Source organism: Salmo trutta, chromosome 13, assembly GCF_901001165.1.
Source record: "Salmo trutta chromosome 13, fSalTru1.1, whole genome shotgun sequence".
Taxonomy (NCBI): domain Eukaryota; kingdom Metazoa; phylum Chordata; class Actinopteri; order Salmoniformes; family Salmonidae; genus Salmo; species Salmo trutta.
The window spans coordinates 1,363,751-1,387,202 of NC_042969.1; the positions used below are offsets into that span (position 1 = coordinate 1,363,751).

The 23,452-nt window shown below is 42.4% G+C and overlaps 1 protein-coding gene across 1 annotated transcript in view; it reads left to right on the forward strand.

Annotated features, from left to right (window-relative positions):
• LOC115205051 (protein diaphanous homolog 2) overlaps nt 1–23,452 on the forward strand; it is a 675,845-nt gene that overhangs the window by 198,857 nt on the left and 453,536 nt on the right. The window contains exons 12-17 of the mRNA XM_029770617.1: nt 2,825–2,935; nt 4,964–5,076; nt 9,362–9,478; nt 17,664–17,782; nt 18,884–18,948; nt 20,170–20,274. Of these exons, the coding sequence (XP_029626477.1) occupies nt 2,825–2,935; nt 4,964–5,076; nt 9,362–9,478; nt 17,664–17,782; nt 18,884–18,948; nt 20,170–20,274 (630 nt within the window). The remainder of the gene's footprint in view (nt 1–2,824; nt 2,936–4,963; nt 5,077–9,361; nt 9,479–17,663; nt 17,783–18,883; nt 18,949–20,169; nt 20,275–23,452) is intronic.

Here is a 23,452-nt window from a genome sequence, read left to right on the forward strand (position 1 = left end):
ACCTGCCACTTACAGAGTATCACATGTTGTAATGCCTGTATTCTTTTAATGCTAGTCTGCTTGGATTCGAGTCATACAACATTATTCTGCATTCATAGATATTAATTCACAAACAGGTTTAGCAACTCTTCCAAGTTTTATCCATGATCTTAACTTGTTGACCTTTGAGGCAAGTTGTGGAAAGAAACACCTTTTTAAAACTCACATATATGCACATAATACAGTAATACAATAAATCACCCAAGTCTGCCATGTCATGTGCAATGGACAGAACTCGGCTCTAGTCAGTGTCATTCACAAAAATGGCCTCTCGGCTTGGAGCTGGTGTTTGACACGGAGTCGACCGTGGGCTATTAAAATGTGTTGAAGGTTCTCTCTCCTGCCCTAATAATCATAATCTGCTTCACTTGAGAAGCCCTACTCTGAAAATGGACTCCGAAAAATAACAAGAGACCAGAAGAGACATGTTGACTTTCTGAGATGTTTTTTTCTCATCCTTGTAATAAATATTTTTCAGCTTTTTCTCAGTGTTGTCGAGGTGGGTCTCTGAGGACCCAGAGGAAAAGGGCTGCCATACAGCAATACACCTGTCTTTTCTTCTGTATTTTACTTTTCTTTCTCTGGCACTTTGCTGCACTCCAAATATTTTGAGGAACAAATCACTGCAAACCGTGTATTTAATAATTTGTGAAATAATTTGTAATGTGCAGAGTGGTGGATCTATGGGAAGGAGGGAAGGGGGGGAGGGAGGTAGAAAGCCCTTTGATTGTTTTCCTCAATCCCAAAACTGGCGCGAATGAAAAGAGTCACCGCTAATTGTGAAGTAAATTAAACTACCTTGCTGATGCAGAAGGTTAAAATAAATTAGAATACTTTTTAAAAACCTTCCGATGGTGCTGTGGATCCTGACTTTGTTAATGTGATTAAAATGGGTTTTGCTGATGGTTCGAGCTTTGCTCACTCCACTGTAGAGAGAAAGCCAGCCTGCATCCCAACTTTAAACCATCCCAGCAGTCCCACTTTTAATTACACTGACAGAAATCTCCTACTGTAAGCTTGGTTCACATGACACCTGAGCTTCCCCCTCGTGTTGTCGCCAACCCCGGAAACAAGCACCACAATAACCCTCCCTGAACCAATTCCACACAACAAACATTGTCGAGGTTTGTCTGCTTCGTATGATAGGAAGACAAATCTACATGTAGAGGAAGAGAAGTATGGACCTAGCTACTCATCCAGACAAAATAGCTCTCGGAATATCTCTCTTGCTTTTGAAAGGATAAAGATGGTAGTAAATTGATGAGAGTGAAGATAGTTTCAGCAAGGCTTCTAGTCTAGCGTCCCTGGTGGGTAGACTTCAGGCTTGGATGCCCAGTTCTTGGTCCAATGCTCTGGAGGCCCTATTGGATAATTTAGAGGTCTGCTATGTTGCTGCTTGGCTCCATTGGCATGCTCTCAAAGCCAGTGTCACATCCCCTTCCACACCACCAGCAGCACAGAACAACCTTGGAGTTCTTCTTAAAGGGATACTTCGGGGTTTTGGCAATGATCTACTTCTCCGGAGTCAGATTAACTCGTAGATACCATTTTTATGTCTCTGTGTCCAGTATGAAGGAAGTTGGAGGTAGTTTTGTGAGCCAATGCTAACTATAGTATATCCATATCCAGTCATTGCACTAATGCTAGTTACCATTGACTCGCGAAATGACACAGAGACATAAAAATGGTATCTACGAGTTAATCGGACTCTGGGGACTCTGGGGAAATAGACAAAGAGCCTCATTGCCAAAATTAGTATCCCAAAGTATCCTTTTAAGCACACTGCTTTCCCGGGGCGCGGCAGGCCTGGCACGTATGTCTGTATAAAGAGTCCCCATTAGCACCGACACATTCCCATAAACCATAACACTGTGTGCCCTCACTCCACTGGATTAATACAAACCTGTTCGATCCCTCTGTCCCCCAGCTATAGAAGGGGGAAAAACACACCAAAAACAAACCAATGCTGTTCATTCCAGATGGCTCTTATTCCCCATCGCCAGCTGAATTCCCACTAGCCATGTCCTCCGAGGGCATTAATTGGGCGAGAGTATGTGGGTGTCTGTGTGTGCACGCGTGTGTGCACATGTGCGCATGTATGAGTCTCTCAAGGAAAACACTTACAGGAGGAATCGGTGTGAAAAACAGCCCAAGGACAGCATTCACAATGGACCGTTAATAAAAAATGCGGGCCAACACAAACGTGCCGATAGAGGTTTTCTAAAGACTACTTTTCACATGTCGTTCACGGAGATCCTTCAGCTCCTGATAAATTCGCCTGTCGGAGGAGCACTCTGTCTTCTCCCAGCGCTGTTCCCCAGAGCCGCCTTATAGTCCGTTAAGGCCCATCAGCATTTTCCCTTTGCCCTCTTTCTCCCATCCCTCCATCCCTCGTCTCTTCCCTAATCCAATAAATCAATTACAAATGCATATCTGGTCAGCGGACTCCCCGGATTTCTTCTCTTTTCGACTTCCTCTTACCCTCTACTTCCTTTTTGCTCCATCTACACCATACTCACACTATGGCCTATCTCTCCTCTTCCCTCTCATCTCTTTGCTCTCCTCTTTCCTTTCATCTCTGGGAAAATGTATAAATATATGTTTTTTCACACATATGTCTTGAAACTCAACAGTGCCTGCTACATCATAAAATAGATTGATACCGTACACAGAGGTCAAGCATAATAAATCACCATATCACCATATAATTTAATGTTCAGTAGAATGAATGCCATAAATGTGTTCTCTCTAACGGTCTCTCTGGCATTTGTGTGCTGAACAACAGGTGGCCTGCATGCAGCTGATCAACGCCCTGGTCACCTCTCCGGACGATCTGGACTTCAGGATACATCTGCGCAATGAGTTCCTCCGCTGTGGCCTCAAAAAGATCCTACCGGTGAGCCACCCTGGAAGTTGGTTAGATTTCCTTGTCGTCACAATTTGCAAAAAATAGCGAGCTAGGCATTGTGAAGAAACTGTATGAATGTAGGTGCATTATCATTTATACACTGTTTCGATTTGGTTTTAGTCATTTTAAAGTATATTGAGTTCGTCCCCCCAGCAAAAAGAATGTACTCTAACCTCCCGTGGGCTGGATTGGACTCCCTTGCATGTCGTACGTTTGACACCCCTGATTTTTCTGGGCCATTACAGGAAGTAGCAAATGCACATCCCTTTATGCATTTGTATACTGTATGTATATTGCTCCCATTATTATATTGGAGCATTGTAGCTCACCTCACCGCGTGGCACCACCTCACTGATCACAGCTCGCTCTGGGCATCATCAATCAGCAGTCAGATCCTTGCACTCGGTTAAGACAAATAAGCATCCACTCATCACCCATGACCTAATTTGCAGAGGGGAATTTGCCACTTGTTAATAAGTCATCCTGAATCCTGACTGCTCCGCTTGAATATTGCTGTCATTAGTTCAATTATTTTCCTTTCTGCCCCCCCGATATGATGGAGTTTCCTTTACAATAATTCATTAATGCCGCATTTGAAGGTTTAATGCAAGCATTTAAACTCATGCAGGGCCCACTAATTGTGAATTATGTTGTGGAGCCAATAAATAGTCAAGTGACCAAGAGGAAAACAAAAATTAACCAGGTCCATGATGAAGTACAGGGGTATTGCTATTGGCCCACAGTCCTTGAGTCCCCTTATTTCTGTGGCATTGCGTGCTGCTTCCCTCTCTGAACTGTCATTTCCGAAGACAGATGGCATGCCCAAAGAGAAGCGAGGTGATTGATAGATGCAGAAATTGGGTTACATTTGGCATGGTGTCATCGGTAAACTCCAAGTCTGATGATTCATAGGAAAGTTGTAAAGTGCACCGTTAAAGCCCCTTGTGGAATGGGCAGGTGTGGAGAGCTGGGTGATTCAGGTATACCAGGCTGGCAGGGAAGGGGGGTGATGGGTATTTTATTTTATACATTTTTATTTTGTTTAACCTTTATTTAACTAGGCAAGTCCGTTAAAAATATATTATTATTTACAATGACGGCCTACCCTGGCCAAACCCTAACCTGGACGACGCTGTGCCAATTGTGCGCCGCTCTATAGGACTCCCAATCACGGCCGGTTGTCATACAGCCTGTAATCGAACCAGAGTCTGTAGTGACGCCTCTAACACTGAGATGCAGTGCGTTAGACCGCTGCGCCACTCAGAAGCCTGAATCCTAGATTCAATGGTCTCCGTTAATGGAACCAGTTAGGGATATGACAAATGTTTAAACTGCAATACTTCCGAAAACACTTGCATCTTTAATAGCAAGCTAGTGAGGGACAGAGAGAGAAGTGAGGGGCACAGTATAGGCAGAACCGTGCCCTAGGCCTATCTATCGGGCAATCAAAAGCTGTATCTTGCAATGGAATGCTGTGACATATCATCAACGATATGAATACGCTAGGATAATGAGATGAGCGAGATGCAACACTTCACTCTTACACAGTCACACACAGTATCTGCGCATGTGCACGGGTTCTCTTCATGGTAGTCAGGGCACCAAAACAGAGGAGAAGTTGAGCCTTGTGCTGTTGCGGAAATTGACCCTCTATGCTGTTTACTTTCTGCTACGTAAAAATAAAAAATAAAAATTGCTTTGGGATTTTTCTTAATGTTAAGGATCCCAATTTTGTTTAATAATTTTAATGTTTAAACGTTCACACCCCTAGAACCATTATAGGCTAGTACAATCTAGTTGAGTTATGTAGGTTTATGTAGTACTGATAACACTGCATATAAATTAATGAATCTGTACGGTACTGTATATGCATCCAATGCTCTGTTGTCTGTCTCATTAAATCACATTACAATACAACACAGCCCAACATTTTCCGTTGCGTTGGAACAATCAATAATGAGGTATTGAGTCCTTTGTTGTCTAATACCACAGTCTATTCATGTCTCTGAATTACAGGAGATGAAAGAGACAGAGGAGCTGGACATCCAACTGAAGGTGTTCAACGAGAACAAGGAGGAGGACTCCATTGAGCTCTCCCATCGCCTTGATGACATCCGTGCTGAGATGGAATATCCTTTTGTCCGCCTGCGCCACTGCACCGGCCATGGAAAAGGGCTGCTGGAAATGAGTGTATTGTGTCAGCCATACCAGGCTTACAGGTCTAAAGCAGGCATGATCGGGTTCATTAGAGAAGAATTTGAGGATCTATAGTGCAATCTCCCTGACCTATCTCTTACCTGGTTAACCAGGTAAACAATCTCTTCTCGCCTTTTCTTGCCTCTGTTCTTCTCCCCCTCTCATTGCCATTCCTCATCTCTCGGACGTCTAGATCTTACCTAGATGATGCAAGACACAGAAGGCGGCTGTCAATCACTACCAGTTGTTTTGTCTTCAGAACAAATTCTGTTTATTTTATAGCTATCACATTTCATTTTTTTATTTTCACCTTTATTTAACCAGGTAGGCAAGTTGAGAACAAGTTCTCATTTACAATTGCGACCTGGCCAAGACAAAGCAAAGCAGTTCGACACATACAACAACACAGAGTTACACATGGAATAAAACAAACATACAGTCAATAATACAGTAGAAAAATAATTCTATATACAATGTGAGCAAATGAGGTGAGATAAGGGAGGTAAAGGCAAAAAAGGCCATGGTGGCGAAGTAAATACAATATAGCAAGTAAAACACTGGAATGGTAGATTTGTAGTGGAAGAAAGTGCAAAGTAGAAATAATGGGGTGCAATGGAGCAAAATAAATAAATAAATACAGTAGGGGAAGAGCTAGTTGTATGGGCTAAATTATAGATGGGCTATGTACAGGTGCAGTGATCTGTGAGCTGCTCTGACAGCTGGTGCTTAAAGCTAGTGAGGGAGATAAGTGTTTCCAATTTCAGAGATTTTTGTAGTTCGTTCCTGTCATTGGCAGCAGAGAACTGGAAGGAGAGACGGTCAAAGGAGGAATTGGCTTTGGGGGTGACCAGAGAGATATACCTGCTGGAGCGCGTGCTACAGGTGGGTGCTGCTATGGTGACCAGTGAGCGGAGATAAGTGGGGACTTTACCTAGCAGGGTCTTGTAGATGACCTGGAGCCAGTGGGTTTGGCGACGAGTATGAAGCGAGGGCCAGCCAACGAGAGCGTACAGGTCGCAGTGGTGGGTAGTATATGGGGCTTTGGTGACAAAACGGATGGCACCGTGATAGACTGCATCCAGTTTATTGAGTAGGGTATTGGAGGCTATTTTGTAAATGAGATCGCCAAAGTCGAGGATCGGTAGGATGGTCAGTTTTACGAGGGTATGTTTTAAGTTTTGTTATGGTACAGCGGATAAATGTTTTAGTGCCGTTGCTTTGGCTGGTACACGTTTAGTTAGATATGACAAGTTGGTTTCTCCAAGTCGTCCCTCTAGGTCCGCTCAACTGGAAACTTTATGAGTGGTTAAAAGTGAGCCCTAATTGGGTCCCGAGTTTGAGACTTGTTTTAAAGCATATTTGGCTAGGTGCCTAATAATTCAAGGAGCATCTCTAAGGGCATTTGGATGTGTGAAACACTGACATGATAGGTAGACAGTGCAGGGCCAGATACTGTTATACAGATGTTCTCTCTGCCAACCTTTGTCTCCCCAAATCCCACAGTGCTCGAATATCCGCCACTGAGTGCTGTGCTGAGTGACAGTTACTGTTGACGCTCCGAGAGGGAGAGAAAGAGAGAGAGCGAGGGAAGGGGTAAAAACGGACACGGCACCTGGATTAATGATGTGCTTGAGCAGGTTCACAAATTATCGGGCCCAATGTTTGTTTCCAAGGACAATGTGGTATTGATCTGTGAATAGTCTTCATGATGTGCATGCTATCTCTACTCTCTGACACACACAAACATGCACACACACAAACACACATTCCCGGCTGCCTCCTCTGAAGCTTGTTTTCCCTGCCTGCCTCATGAATATTAACACAGAGAGACGCATGTCCTCTGTGTCCGGTTCAGGTCCGGGTGCTGAGGGGGTGACTCCGGGCCACTAATGAATATTAATGATGCTTTGGAATAGTGATTGATTGACCCTACCACTGACTGGTCCACATCGCACCTCCACTGCTGCTCATTTTTATTCATGATCCCCAGCTCTACAACACGAGTAGAAGTCAAATGTAGCAAGAGAAAGAGAGCGAGGGAGAAAAAGAGAAGTGTGTGCTTTTGGATTTGCATTGTTCTGTAGGTAGAGCTTTGTTCATGTCTGCTGCTTACAGATAGATGTAGCTGCTTGGACGCTTTCCAATTCCGGGCTTCTTCCATACTTACAGTACTCCCCCCCCTCAAATACCAGTGTGGTGAGCCTATAATTGCATCTCACCGGCTTGGTAATTCTCATCGACTTCATCCAGGCTAATACAGGAGTGGAAAACAATACTTCAGAGAAGTCTGTATTCCCATCTCCTGCGCTCGCCGAATTTGATATGGGAGAACCGTTTTAATTACAATTGTGGCGGAAGTGAATAGGAAAATGTCAAACAGTGTTAAAAAGGATTGATTTGCACTGATTGCGGTGGCCGGATCATGTGGTGTATGAAATAGTGAGTACAGTTGGAGAGAATGATGCGGTGTTCTGTCATTTTGCGTGTCATGTCTTTGCACTGATTGTCAGGTGATGCTCATTCATGCTAAAGTTAACTTTTCAGAGGCGATCAATGCTCGATTGTCATTTAAATATTTTGAGACAAGGAGTTTAACAGTTTTTCTATCGGAGTGATATAATTTGCTTTACACAACTTTGACAGGGCCACCCAACTTTGACATGGCCTATTCTAAAAACCCCGAAACGAAGCTAGTCCAACCATGTCCTCTCCCATAATCTGAGGAAGGCAGGTCCTTGGTCCCTCCTTTTAAGCCCTCTGCGCAAAAAAATTACACAAATCAGATAGGTTTATTTACTGCTTGCTGACCACAGACAAATGTGAATGAACGCAGAGCCACTGACAGTGAAAGTGTTTCAAGCCATACAGTGTATCACGCCACAGTCAGCTCGCAAATATTTCAGCAGCCATTGTTAAAACGTACATTACATATTATGATGGCTATTGATTTTTCATCCTTCTCAGTTTGCACTTCCCACCTTACTCTATTTCCTTGTTTTCTGCATGTGTGCACATATTTCAAATTGGGCTATTTGTTTAGTTTTTTTTACATGCTTTTCAAACGATGACTATCCACGGGAGGATCCTTTCTCAACCAAACAGTTATGCACAACCCCCTCAGGCTATTTATTTCTCACATTTCTTTTACAGTTTTGGGACTGTTTTTTGTTGTTGTAGTTCAAACAAGATCAAATGAAATCTGGCTATAGATTAAAATCCCATGTGAATATTTCTCATAAACACAGATGATATACAATAGATGGTAATTTGATCGTGATATTATTCTGAAATCCCACTTGGATATTATTTGTAAAGTCACTTTTGTCTTGATTTGAACGTTGCTTCCTATGGTTTCAATTCCATACAAATCAACTGTGAGATGTGCCAAGTGCTCCATTTCGCAGCCTCTGACAGTTCCTGTTCTTTTTGGAAAACAAATAGCCAGCAATTCAACTCAGAGAAACGGACATAATAAAAATAAAAAAAGACACCACTTTTCTGACGAAAAAAACCCAACAGACAATGATTTCTTATCTGATTTAACAACTATTTTAGACATCAAAAGCCATCGCTCACGCTCCTTGGGGAGCCGAGTTGTCCGACACATAATCAATACCTTTTGCAAGTTTAAGAACACATCTTTTCTCTTCGACGGACAAGACAAGGCACACTCGTGAAGACTTGAATTTCAGCAATATTTTCCACAGTGACTGATCCCCTTTTCATGATTCTCCCTTAAAATATTCAAACCCAACGGAGTTTTCATGTGATTAATTTCCTCCTCCTTGAAAGGTGTCAAGTGACAGGTAGACCACAGGGACCATTCTTTATTGCCAATTCCCCTCCTCATGTTAGCTGTTTACTCTTCTGCAGCTCCCCGATGGGAAACGGATGTGAGGAGTTGTCGCAGTGTTTGCTTGTACACAATGACGCCTGTCTGAGTACTTGATTGAGGGGAAAAATTGTAAAACAAACACTGTGAATCGAGGATCTATCGAAATTATTCTGATGTATTTTAGAATGCACTGTCACTATATTATTAGATTGCTATGAGGAGAGGTAGTGAAAGCTAATAATGGAACTGGTTAGAAAGGGCACATAGATTGTACTGCTGTATATTTTTCCTTTCATTTTTTTCTGCATTATCCCTAGTACATTTTCACTCATACTGTACAAGAAAAAAGGCCATGCCGTTATATACCTTAATCCCCTTCTCACTGATATGGGTGAGGTGTACCATCTCCTGTCCAACATGGTGAAAGACACTGGATCGGAGACCTACTTCCTGTCCATCCTACAGCACCTCCTGCTCATCAGGAATGACTACTACATCAGGTGACTTCTGCCCACAAACACCCATGTCTCTTTTCACTGTTTTCACAGGAAGACTGCATTTCCACAAGACTGGTCTTGAGAAAGGCATAAGGCAAACATTTTGACATTAAACAGTTTCTACTCTATACTGTATGTAGCTCTTTAGGGGATATACTTTACTTTGTAGAGCTGATGCGCTAGTTCTGCATTATCAGCACAGAAACCTCAGACGTCCTCTCCTTGACACCATATTCGAGTTAGGCCAAATAATAAAACACGCCACTGACTCCTGTAGATTACAGTGTGCAATATACCATTTCCCATACATGCTTTTACATCCTTAGCACTTTATTATTATACCTTTATTTCAACAAGGAACACAGACTGAGACCAAGGTCTCTTTTACAGCTGGGCCCTGCGTATACATGATTACACATACAGTTTAGGTACAATGATTAAAAAATTAAACAAGACAAACAAAACGATCACAGATAACACAAACAAATTCAGCAACAGATTACATTTACACATAGGTTATTCCCGTAACAGCACAAGAACTTGCATTACCCGAAACAGTAACAAGCAATACAAAAATAAAAATCCTCCAATAAATATTTAAGATGGGCAAGGGGGACAAGAGTCTCAAGTTTAAGTTTAGTCTGCAGGCTATTCCATCGGCAAGGAGCGTAACAGGAAAAGGCAGCCATACCCAACTCTGTGGAAATCGCATGGGCCTCAAGTGTAATCCATGCTTGAGACCTGGTTTTAGGAGTTCTAATTCTAATATTGATGAGTGATGATAAATAAGAAGGTAACTTACTCAGAAGTGCTTAGTGGTGAAGGTGTAGCACTGAGAGGTCAGAAGGCATGTAAGCATTAAACATTATCTTGGCAGATGACCTAGCGGTTAGATCGTTAGGCCAGTAACCGAAAGGTTGCCAGTTCAAATCCCCCAAAATTAGGTTGTTCCACCCTTGAGCAAGGCAGTTAACCCCCCACAACAACAGCTCCTCGGGCGCCCAAATTGGCAGCCCCCGCACCTCTCCGATCCAGAGGGGTTGGGTTAAAAGCGGAAGTCAAGTTTCGATTGGACCTTATGTGCAATTGATGATAAAAATAAATGTAATCCTTTAATTAAAGATTCACATGTCCTCTCAAGGCATCACTCACTCTCTCTCTGTCTCTGTGTGTCTATCTGTCTCGCTCTGTTTCTTTCTCTTTCCTTCTGTCTCTGTCTCTCTCTCTGTCTGACTCTAACCACTGTGTGCAAAGTGCCAGGGTCATATCAGAAGAGATCTAATATTCTGTAGTTTTGAACGATTAGGTAATTATTCAAATGGCAGCCTGCCTCGGCAGTGTAAATGTGTCAATCACAGGAAAAAGGATGCAGACTGCGGCGGCAGTCTGTGATGGCAATGACAGTGATCAATTTGCTGCTGTGTCAGACTTTTCACAGAATGAAAATATTTTACAGAAAAGTGAGAAGGAAAGAGGATAGACGAGAGAGAATAAGAATTTACCATAGACAAGATGCTGCTCACTCGGCTGGTATGAATAATGCATTCCTCATCTTGTTGGAGAAGGTGAGAAATAGAAAACACATTAAGCAGCGAGTACAGCAAAGTCCACCTCAGCACTCCTGTCTGTGTCTTCTCCCCACTACTGACGCCACAGCTCTCCAATAGGATCACTACAAATGGTCATAAAAAATGAATGTGCTTATTAAAGATAAGCTTTTAAAAATACTTTCCCCTCTGCTCTCTCTCCTCCCCTACTTCATGAGAAAGACATATAATTCCACATACATCATCGGGCTTTGCGAGGTGAGGTCGGTCGGTCTGACTCAAGGTTCTATATCCAGCTTGGCCTCAATTCATCATCAATATATCCTTTTTCGGCTACTTTGAACCTGCATATCTTTTTATGTTCCAGATTAAATTGGCTGGTTGGGAAATGGCATGTCTTTAATTTTAGATTAAAGGGATCCCGTAAAATCATTTCAGGTTTTGATGAATATATCGCTATTGGGATCCGGGGGGGGAGTTGGCCACTGTCGTCACTCGCACTCGCTGTCAGGCCAAATCAGGTGATGGAGCGAAACTTGTCCATAGATGTATAGGATGGCTTCCTGATCAAAGGGACATGCAACAGAGACATGCCTATGCCAATATTCCAGCAGAACGGGGGCTTTGATTTCAAAGGTGTTACAGTGCCTTCAGAACCCCTTTTTGCTGTGTTATAACCTGAATTTAAAATGTATTTAATTGAGATTTCTATCACTGGCCTACTGTAACGAGTGCGCTGAGAGTCGGGAAGCAAGTTCAGGGAGTGAGTGTTTTAATAAATAAACATAACATAATACAGAACAAGAAAACACAAACAACGCACAGACATGAAACAGAAACAATAACGCCTGGGGAAGGAACCAAAGGGAGTGACATACATAGGGAAGGTAATCGGGGAAGTGATGGAATCCAGTTGAGTCTGATGACGCGCAGGTGCGTGTAACGATGGTGACAGGTGTGCGCCACAACGAGCAGCCTGGTGGCCTAGAGGCCGGAGAGGGAGCACACGTGACACCTACACACAATACCCCATAATGTCAAAGTGGAATTATGTTTTTCCATTTTTTTAACAAATTAATTAAAAATGAAAGTTTAAATGTCTTGCCCCTTTGTTATGGCAAGCCTAAATAAGTTCAGGAGGAAAAAGTTGCTTAACAGGTCACATAATAAACATGGACTCACTCTGTGCTATAATATTGTTAAACATGAGTGATTACCTCATCTCTGTACCACACACATACAATTATCTATAAGATCCCTCAGTCAAGCAGTGAATTACAAATGCAGATTCAACCACAAAGACCTGGGAGGATTTCCAATACCTCACAAAGAAGACAACTATTGGTAGATAGGTAAACATTTTAAATGCATACATTGAATATCTCTTTGAGCATGGTGAAGGTATGAATTACACTTTGGATTGTGTATCAATACACCCAGTCACTACAAAGATACAGTTGTCCTTCCTAATTCAGTTGCCGGAGAGGACGGAAACCGCTCAGGGATTTCACCATGGCCAATGGTGAGTCAATGGTTTAAAACAGTTACCAAGTTTAACTGGCTGTGATGGGAGAAAACTGAGGATGAATCAACAACATTGTAGTTACTCCACAATACTAACCTAAATAAAAACATTTGAAAACATGCATCCTGTTTGCAACAAGGCACTAAAGTTATACTGCAAAAAATGTGGCAAAGAAATTATGACTTTGGATTCAGGACGAAAAGTTATGTTTGGGGCAAATCCAATACAACACATTACTGAGTACCACTCTCCATATTTTCAAGCATAGTGGGGGCTGCATCATGTTATGGGTATGCTTGTAATTGTTAAGGACTGGGGACATGTTCAAGATAAAAAATAAACTAAATGGAGCTAAGCACTGGCAACATCCTAGAGGAAAACCTGCTTCAGTCTGCTTTCCACCAGAGACTGGGAGATTAATTCACCTTTCAGCAGGACAACAACCTAAAACACAAGGCCGTATCTACATGGAAGTTCCTTATCAAGAAGACAGTGAATGTTTCTGAGTGGCCTAGTTACAGTTTTTACTTAAATCTATGGCAAGACCTGAAAATGGTTGTCTAGCAATAATCAAAAACCAATTTGACAGAGCATGAAGAATTTTGAAAGTAATAATGGGCAAAATTTGTGGCTTATTTTATTTTCAGTAATTAATCTGTGAGTGCCATGCTTAACAAATGGGAGCAATTCAAACCCCTGGTAAATATAGAGCAATCTCCTCTTTTGGAGAGGAGCGATATGGGGATTACACTGGTCTTATGGAACAGGGGGTTGGGAGGGGAGATTGTGCTGGTGCTAGAAGCCAAATAGAGGGGGAAGGTGACAGAGTGAAAGATGGAAGGCCTGGTGCTGGGGACCTACAGTGCTTTCATAAAGTATTAACACCTCTTGATTTTTTACACATGTTGTTCTTACAAAGTTGGATAACAATTGATTTAATGGTAATTTTTTTGGTCAACGATCTAAACAAAATAATATGTCAAAGTGGAAGAAAGTCTTTATTTTGTATTTTTTTATGGCATTTATGGAAAGTAAAATACTAATGTATCTTGATTATATAAGAATTCAACCTCCTGAATCAATACATGTTTGACTCACATTTGGCAGCGATTACGGCCCTAAACATAACACTTTGTATTCAGGACAAAAAGTTCATTTATTTGCCACATTCTTTTGCAGTATTACTTTAGTGCCTTATTGAAAACAGGATGCATGTTTTGGAATATTTTTTTCTGGCTTCCTTCTTTTCACTCTAATTTATGTTAGTATTGTGGAGTAACTACAATGTTGTTGCTCCATCTTCAGTTATCTCCTATTCAATGTTCCCTCTAAAATGCGAACGGGCGCGCAGTATCCCCGAGACTGCCTTGTAGAATAAATATCAGCCCACAGAGAGAAGCACGAGATTGAACTTCACTCAACTTTCTAGAGTTTTCCCTGTTAGTTAACACTATCAACATTTCCCTTTACTGTGGCAACTGTGATCGATTTAATGCAACATACCGAAACAAAACGAAGTATACAAGACTTAGTATGAAAAACTATCTTTGCAAGATATTTTAGGCAGAACGCATCGGAATAGGATTCTATTGCATTGACATGCACGACCCAGCCCGTACTCTACACAGACTGTCCGGTGCGTCATAAAAAAAATCAGAGCTGCAGTAGCCCTATAGGCACATAGACCATTGCTATATATGGATCTGTGCCATTTACTTTGAACTGGACTGTTTACAGCATGAGCGGTTTTGAGTAGATGCCCTTGTTTTGAGATCAAAGCGAGAGCTGTATGTAGGCACGTGTGCACATTTAGTTCATATAATTTGCTAGTTAGTAAGTTATTAGCCCTGTTAAAGATAATTTGTAGTCAGCAATAGGGGAGTGATTGCTGCCTACAAGAGCAGAAAACGTGTGCATTTGAAAAGCTAGTAAGGTAAAGAGCTTTTTTTTACCTTTAAAGGGGAGTGTTATATTTTGAGACAGGCTTGAATAAGCTAAGTAGCCAAGAGGCAGATGGTAGCATAATTTGTCTGATTCTCTGTAATAATGGTATGGGAATAATAATGCATTTTATTTTGTAAAGTGGTTTCTTGCATCGAACAGCACAACAACATTTTCAGTCACCTTGTCTGAAGGACAAGTGGATAAACAGGTTAATTTCAAGCCCTGAATGTTTTAGTTTTTTTTAAGTTTCCACTCCGCAGACCTGAAATTTGAGGGAACATTGCTCCTATCACAGCCATTGTTTAAAACCATTGGCCTCATTGTGAAATGCCTGAAAGGTTTGCTTCCAACTTCCTTCCTCTCTGGCAATTGTAATCTATGTTGTCACTTGGCGCCTGTATCTTTGTAGTGACTGGGTGTATTGATACACCATCCAAAGTGTAATAAATAACCACACCATGCTTCATTGTGTTACCCATCTACCAATGGGTGTCCTTCTTTGCGAACCATTTGAAAAGCTCCCTGGTCTTTGTGGTTGAATCTGTGCTTGAACTTCACTGCCCGACTGAGGGCAGTGACCTTACAGATAATTGTATGTGTGGGGTGCAGAGATGAAGTAGTCATTCAAAAATCATGTTAATCACTATTATTGCAAACAGAGTCCATGCAACTTAGTATGTGACTTGTATTATGTGACATTTTTACTCCCAAACTTATTTAGGCTTACCATAACAAAAGGGTTGAATACTTTTTGTCTCAAGACATTTCAGTTTTTCATTTTGTAAAAATTTCTAAAACATAATCCTACTTTGACATTATGGGGTATTGTGTGTAGATCAGTGACACAAAATCTCAATTGAATCAATTTTAAAACCATGCTGTAACACAACAAAATGTGGGGTGTGAATACTTTCTGAAGGCACTGTATGTTGGCTTCTGGTGCCCTGCCCTGTCCAGCCTCTGGTAGGGCTTGACAGTTCTGGGTCACTCGCTCGCTGCTTCCCTTCCCCAGTTATCTCAGTGGTGGTGGCAGGGAGGACCGGGGGATGCCGGGAAAATAGGGCAGCTTATTGAGATAATAATGTGGTCTACATCGGTGACAGTCGTAAGCCGGGTTAGCGCTAAGCCACACAGGGGCGACGTGTGCTCGCTCGTTATCATCACGAGTGGGCGAATCCAGTCGTTGGAACAAAACATTTGCCATTTCATGCTTACAAAAATGTTGTGCTTAATGGAAATCTGGTTTGACTTGTTTTGGTTCTTCTAATATCTGTTTACGTTATGATAAGGACTGCCCACATTTTAGAGGGAACCACCATTTGCTCCTTGTCATCACAAATAAATCCCCACATATAATGCATATAGTATAAACAGAAATTCAATCATGTAAATTGTTTGTCAATATGCACTCGCACATGTTTCCCCATTCATATTCAGAGCTCTGCACTTTTGTTTTTTGAAGTGATCGCTCTGAAATTAAATGCATCCCAACAAATCCAGCCTATTTAGTTCACAAAGAGGCCTCCGCTCAGAGGAATTTGTCTATTTGAGCCACATCAATGCCCTTACCCCCTGCTCTCCTTTCCAAAAGAAGTAGAAAAAGAGCAGGACTTTGAAACAAGCTTTGATTTTCTTATCTGCATCATAGCCATGTTATGATATCAGCCTTCTGAGCTTCCCCACCACTCACCCTGAGTATCAGTGAGAAGCATGGCGTCCGACGACAGAAGCCAAGAGGAAATTAGAGCACAGCAAATCTGCCGTCCACAGATTGCTGGCGCTCCTAATATAGGCGTCCCTCAGATCTTTCTGGTGTGGGAGGAAAACATATTAGGGTACATGAGGACCGGCTGGCAGCTGTGCCTAACCTCCTCACCCACAGTGTGATTATGAGGCTTCTCACATAGCCACAGTACAAAATGATTCTCTCTCTCTCTCTCTCTCTGTCTCTTTCTGTCTCTGTGTGTGTGTGTATATGAGCAGTTTCAGTTCTCCATTGACACTGCTTTTTAGTCCAGAACTAGGCTTAATTTATCTGAGAAACTGCCCCACATAGTCTATGGTAGTAATTATCATATGCATGGATTGCACTTTTTTTTAAACAGTTCACCGGCTGTCACTCAGTCAACATCACTTCAATTAAGCAAACTCCAGATAGTTGTCCAATGAAGTTACAACTATCTGGAGTGTAGGTTATACTTCTACATTCACCTATTTTTTTGTTTCACACCGATCATTGCTTTCCATGCAGTTCCATACTGCCCTGAGGAAGTAATCCTAATCAAATAAGTTGGCATAGGCATCATAAAGTAAGTGTGACATGACTGGCAACAACTTCTCGTAACCTGGAAAGATCCACATTCATTTTGTGAATCCCGGATTTAACTAGCATTGACCGGGAGCAAGTGATAAATTATCCATGTACCTCGAGTGTGGATTTTTGAGCCGGGCGACAGTTCCTCGGAAACGATCCCTAATCATTAAAATGCAGTCTCCGTGTGCTCGGGGGGAGAGGAGATGAGACATTTCTGGTGGGAAAATTGCATTTCTGCTAGCACCATTCAAGGTCATGCTTGGAACCTAATTATTTGCCACTACGGGGCTCAGCTTAAGTAGACATTGTATTTGCTAAATGTCACTCGCAATTAAAGTTGATAATATAACTGGGGAAAGGTCACACGCCAACCTGTGTGGTGTGAACATGAGCCCCGGCTGACTCAGACGATACCCTCTCGCTATGTCACCCTCCCAAAACACGCAGACATGTTTTCCATGCCATTGTGCTTTTAATTAGACACATTACACTGATTAGATTAGCATTTTTGGTTTATGGGCGCCCTTAATTGGCAAAGATGATTGCAAATTAGGCGAGCGGGCATCGTGACGGCTGGCCGCACTCCCCGTTTGTCACCTTGAATGGACGCGAGCCAAACCTCTATGAGTTCCACACCACCGAGATGAATTTAGTGATTTCAAGATCTGCGCAAAGCAAGTGATCAAATTTAATTCAATATTTTTTTTTCAACTGTGAAACCTTTTCGATCTGGCATTCTGTGACCTCTAGGTTGACTAAGGGGATAGTTTGTGGAGAATTAGGACTGTGTAAGTTTGTCATTCTCCTGTTCTTGGTGTGTATGCTAACTGTGTTGTGCTTGGCTCCCTGCTCTCTCAGGCCCCAGTACTACAAGGTGATAGAGGAATGTGTGTCACAGGTGGTCCTCCATCGCAGTGGGATGGACCCAGACTTCGGATACAGGGAGAGATTGGACGTAGACTTCACCCTCCTCATCGGTAGGTCTGCCAGATCTCTGTTTCCTCTGACATTAAGAAGGGTGAATTTGCACCCAGTAGGTAACCATTATATATTGATGTCATTATAAACATATTTTAAACAGTTTTTGGTTTCTGGTTTTGCATCCTAGGTCACCCTGACCTACATATTGTACAGACAGAAAGAAAATAAGAAAATTAGAGTTTAAATCACTATCTTTTTTTTATGCTAGTCTTGTGATTCAGTATAAATTATATTTTGTCTTCAAATCTGTCCAAATCATACTCAGACATATTTTTCTGCGGACACAGTGGGGGATGTCGCTATATTCCGTTGGCATTCTATTATTATCTTTCCCCATCCCCTCCCCCGAAATCCTACCCAGAAACACCTGCAGCTGCTTGACATATATAAGATAAGGTAGTCTGATTATGCATACATAATGCGTTTTCTGTTAGGTGTGACTGTGGCACATCATGTCTCATCATAAGCGCATGGAGATTTCACAAGGTTTTCACTCTGCTGAAGACATTCATCAGCAGCTTTCCAGGAATCATAGAGGAAACAATGTCTATTTGCCCTAAATTAGATATGCAATCATTCATTGTCTTCAAATAGAGACAATATCATGATATAACTGAGATCTCCTTTCTTTTTTTTCTGTTATTGTCACTAACAGTTCTGTGACTTGCCAACAAAGGCTCATTAAAAGTTTCTAAGCCCATCCATGAAAAACATATTAATGTTAGATTTTCTAACTTTTTTTCTATCGCTGTGCTTTAATGAGTTGAAAACAAATGTGTCGGGGCTTGGTTTTTTTAAATGAAGGTCAGCAAACCTGCCGAACAGAATACAAATTCCCCGGGGGATATGTGGAAAAGAAGGAGATGACAGGTTCTTCACTCATTCCCTCTATTTCCTTTCTCTCTCTCTCTCTCTCTCTCTCTCTCTCTCTCTCTCTCTCTCTCTCTCTCTCTCTCTCTCTCTCTCTCGCTCTCTCTCTGTTGTAATATTCACTTTACGTTTGATTTGGAGTCTTAAATAGGATGTTAACAATGTACAGTATAATTGAGAGAATCAGAGTCACTTCATGGTTGCTGTCGGCTCCTTTTGTCTTACAGATCAGTGCGTGGATAAAGCCAAAGTGGATGAGAGCGATCTGAAGGCTGCTGAGTTCTCCAAAAAGGTGAAGTATAATGCATCAACCTCTCACTGCCATTGGTATGCCACCACCACACTCCCATCAGAAAAGTTTTTCCACCTAGAGCTCCCAGACAAGCTATTGATTTCTGGGCCCTGATCAATAGCTGGCAACAGAAGTACATGATCTGTCTCAGTTTTGCAAGGATCAATGCCGATGCTCCAACATAAACTTGTTTGTGTCCGCGATGTGGTGCGAGTTACAATATGTACAGACACTGTTCAGAACCCTTTATTGACATGTCATTGCAATAGGGGCCTTCAAAGAATCAGTTTTCTCATGTATTAACTTATTACTTTAGGTAATTTTGTGCATCAAAGAAAACATCGGAGAGGAAATAGTTCATCAAACTCTCTGAGATGTGTTTTATGAATTATGTTTTAAAATAAAAGCTACAGTGTTTAGGGAAGATTGGAGTCTCCTCTCATCCACTCAGCCCAATGTGATAGCATAACTCCTGATGCTTTTACATACTTTAGAACTGGGTTGCAGGACTTGAGTAGCCTACTTTATTAAGCATCCACACTCATCTTCAAAGGAAGGAAAAATGTACTTTATTCCAATGTAATGATAGACAGTACATTTAATCAGTTGACACTGTATATTTTTCAGTACACCACCAATACTGTGTGAGTCATAGGTCCATCCAACAGAATCCTCCAGAAGTGTTGTGACTCAGTCCATTATGTCTGATTAAAGGCAGGGTAGAGTTTGGTACTCAAGGTACTCCTCTCTAAAGGCTTGGTCAAGTATCACCAGCCAGCAGATGCCTCCACTCCCCACATCATCCCTGCCTCTGTGTGGGGGAAAATTCATTCATTTAGCAGATGCTCTTATCCAGAGTGACTTACAGTAGTGAGTGCATACATTTTTGTACATCTGAGGCGTCCTGGATGTAAGTGGAATGCGAGCAGTGACCGCTCCTGTGGTGACAGTGAAAACATTGTCCTGACACTGGTTGCATTCCCACAAAGGTTAGGTCCATCACCAACACATGAAAGCCAGACCCAAAACACAGACAGAAGACGACGGGGTAGAGGGCCACCAAAGGCCTATGAATAGAGATGGGGGACAAGTGCATGCGAGGCTGTGTTTTTTGTGTGTGTTGACATGCCCCACAGTAGGCCATTCTCTTGAGACACCCTGGCCCTGACCAGAGTGTGTGTGTGTGTCTGTGTGTGTTTGTGCTGTGTTGAATTGTTGCAGTTCGATGAGGAGTTCAGCGCTCGGCAGGATGCCCAGGCCGAGTCCCAGAAGAAGGAGGATAAAATCAAAGAGCTGGAAGGGCAGATCTGCAACCTGAAGACCCAGGTAATGACACCAGAGGAGAAGGGAGGGGGGGCATGCGCACCCACTACTCCAAACTGCAGTCTGAAGCCACAAGCTCTCCATAGAGGTTTTGTACAAACCCAGTATTGACAAGAGAATGGGAAATAAAGGAAACACTAAACCAAGATTGGGGCTAGCATCTAACATTGATCACATCATATGAAAGAAGGCATTTAGTTGTTTCTCCAAAGCATGATGGTCCAAGTTAATCCGGTTGTGAGGAAAATTACTTTTACTAATTTGGTCAAATTGAAACCTTTCTACCCCAATCACGGATGCGAGACTCCTTCTAAGTGGGTCTTTTTCAGCCATGTGGGAGCGTTTGATTCAATAAAGGGTCAATTTCCTTTTTAAAATGTTGCATTCGATATTGGGTGAATTATTGGGTGAATTGTTCCACGGGAGCCTGTTCCATGCAATTGTATCATCAAAGAGATGGATTGCATTTATTCTCTGGCCTTGGCATCTCTGTCTCTTCCAAACAAAACCCCTCAAACCTGAGCACAGAAAATTACTACTATTTCCTCCTTAACCCAATTTTAAACACTTCAGTGCTGCCTTGAGACAAAAGGGCAGTTTGCTTCCCTGCTTACCGAATTTAATATAAACCAATGCTGAAAGATGGCATGGCATCCAGTATCCGAGATTGTTTTTCTCCAAACTAAATTCTGTTGCAGTTGCAAATGTCCACGCTCCCCCATCCCATCCCTTTTCCGCACCTGCACATTTAGCCCTGTCACGCATCACCGGGACTTTTCCCAAAGACAAGTCGCTATCATTAAGATCCCTGGCAGCCTCAACGACCATTTATTCTCATTAGGGTGCAGCGCGAGGCTTGGCCTTCTTCCTGGCCAGGCCAAGGCTAAGTTCCTTTTCTTTCTTCCCCCGATTGCACTTCATTTGTGTGCAGTCCTCACTCCCCCACTTCATCTGCCTGAGTGCCATGTCGACACTCGTTACCTGCTCTCTCGGCCAAACTCGTTCATCATTCGCTCAGCGCCCCAACGACTGCCCACCCGCCTCCCACACATATTCATGAGGCCGCCACGGTGGCTGGTGCTCCTCCGCACCTCCTCCCCCCTCATCACTTTCTATCATCCCTTCTTTTTCTTTGGTCTCTATCACTGCCTTTCTCTCTCTGCTTTCTCCTCCCTCTCTCTCTGCTTTCTCCTCCCTCTCTATCTCCCTCTCTATCTTTCTCTTTCTCCTGCTCGCTCTCTGCATCAGGCAGCGTCAGACTCTGCTTACCCTGAGTGCTGCTTTTTATGTACTCTTTTTCTAGGCTTTTCCCCCCCAACCCCACCCCCTAACAGGCCCCCGGTCTTTTGAAGCCAGTCTGTTTGTGGTGCATTAACAGGTAGTGTAGCAAAGTGAAGCCCCCGAGAGTCAGCTCCTTCTCTTCCTGCCGTCTGTGAACGCTCCTTCAAATGCCTCGGTGCTGCTGGAGCTTTGCACATCAACAGACATCTGCCTCAGCAGGGAAACATCTAATGCGCTCAGTGAGAGCTCCCATGAATATGGCTACAAGTTCTTCAAGTAACATCCCGTGGGTGTGTTGGCACGGTCTAAAAGGGGGGCGATGTTAACATGTATGTTGTCACACACTGCATGGCAGGAACATGCTCATGGTCAAATTGGTTCCTTTATTAAATGTGTTTCATAAGGTAGTTTTTCCGAAGGGTTTCTCCTATTGCACTGGAGGCACGTAGAGGGACAGAAAGAGACCGGTGCCTTTTGAGTAGGAGGTTGCTCAGTAGGAAAGCTCTTGCTAAGAACAGACATGTGTCGTCAATTTGATCTCTTCAGGCATAGTACATGTGTCATAGCTCTCAATATGTCCACGGCTTCATTACACATATTACTTTGTTTATCTCACAACACGTTATCAGGAGGTACACATTTTGTAATCACGGCAACATTTAGGTGGCGGTGTGGAAATCTTGCAATGCAGCACAATTGAAAAGGAAAATGTAGGCGCTAGCAAGATACTCATTTTAATAAGACCATTTTTTAAGTTATAAAGTGTGTCCTTCTTGATGATGTAGCCTACACAAAGACTAGACATACAGGCCTTTTTCTTCCTTTGAAAACTTAGTTTATAGTCAACCTGTTTAAAAGGGTTGAAACTGCAACAGCTGAAGGACTAAAGCCTTTGTATTATGCAACCTAATCCACCTCTGCCACGGTGTTGTACAAAGCCATTATCTTCCGGAGCGATGCACCTCTAAATCCATGCAAAGACACACTACACTCAGATTCTTCATCAAAGCTGCGGTGTTGGTGCATCTGCCATTTTATTGAATATGAATGAAGTTGGAACGCTGTTCACATCTCGTCGACAGAGCTCTTCATGGAAATAAAAGCACACGCGTCTCACTCTGTCTCCTAGCCCCTACTACTTCACCTTGTCTGTGAACCGACAAATTTAATGAGAGTCTGTCTCAGGGAACTTTCACATTGTAACAAGCCTTTTGATGTCTGTTTGATTATCCCCCGCGATCCGATCGAGCACAGGTTTGGCCTGTAAACATTGACAAAACGGAATGAAAACACAACAAATTGAATTAATCCACCTTCCAACCCGTACGAACCCACCTCTGCTCAGAGAGAACGGGGGAGGTGTTCATAGAATTGGATAAGGGTGAGATAAATAATTTAGAGGTGTGGTAGGTAGCTTGGACCTAATCTGTGCCATGCCATTATTGGGCTTACACAACCTGGCGGTCAGGTAGCTGAACCAGCATGGTTGGGAAAAGGTTGGAAGGCATAGCAGACTACTCTCTGGCTCTGCCAGTCTACCTGCTGTTTCTCTGGCTATTACATCTTAAAACACATGTTTTTGTCAATTCTTTCAATACCTTATGTTTAATACATGTGTATTGTGTACTATATTGTACTAGTGTAATGTACTTAAGCTACATCAATCATAGCTGAAGAGTCTAAGCTATGCTTGTGAGGTTAAACTTCATGTTTTGTTAGGACACGACATGCCATCCACTTTCCCTTGGGATATGGTCTTTAAAATATATATCCTCTATACATGAGTGTTTTGTGTACTGTACTAGTGTAATGTACTTAAATTCCATCCATTGCAGCTGAAGTCTAAGCTAGGCTTAAACTGTTAAAGTTCATGTTTTGTTAAGACACGGCATGCCATCCA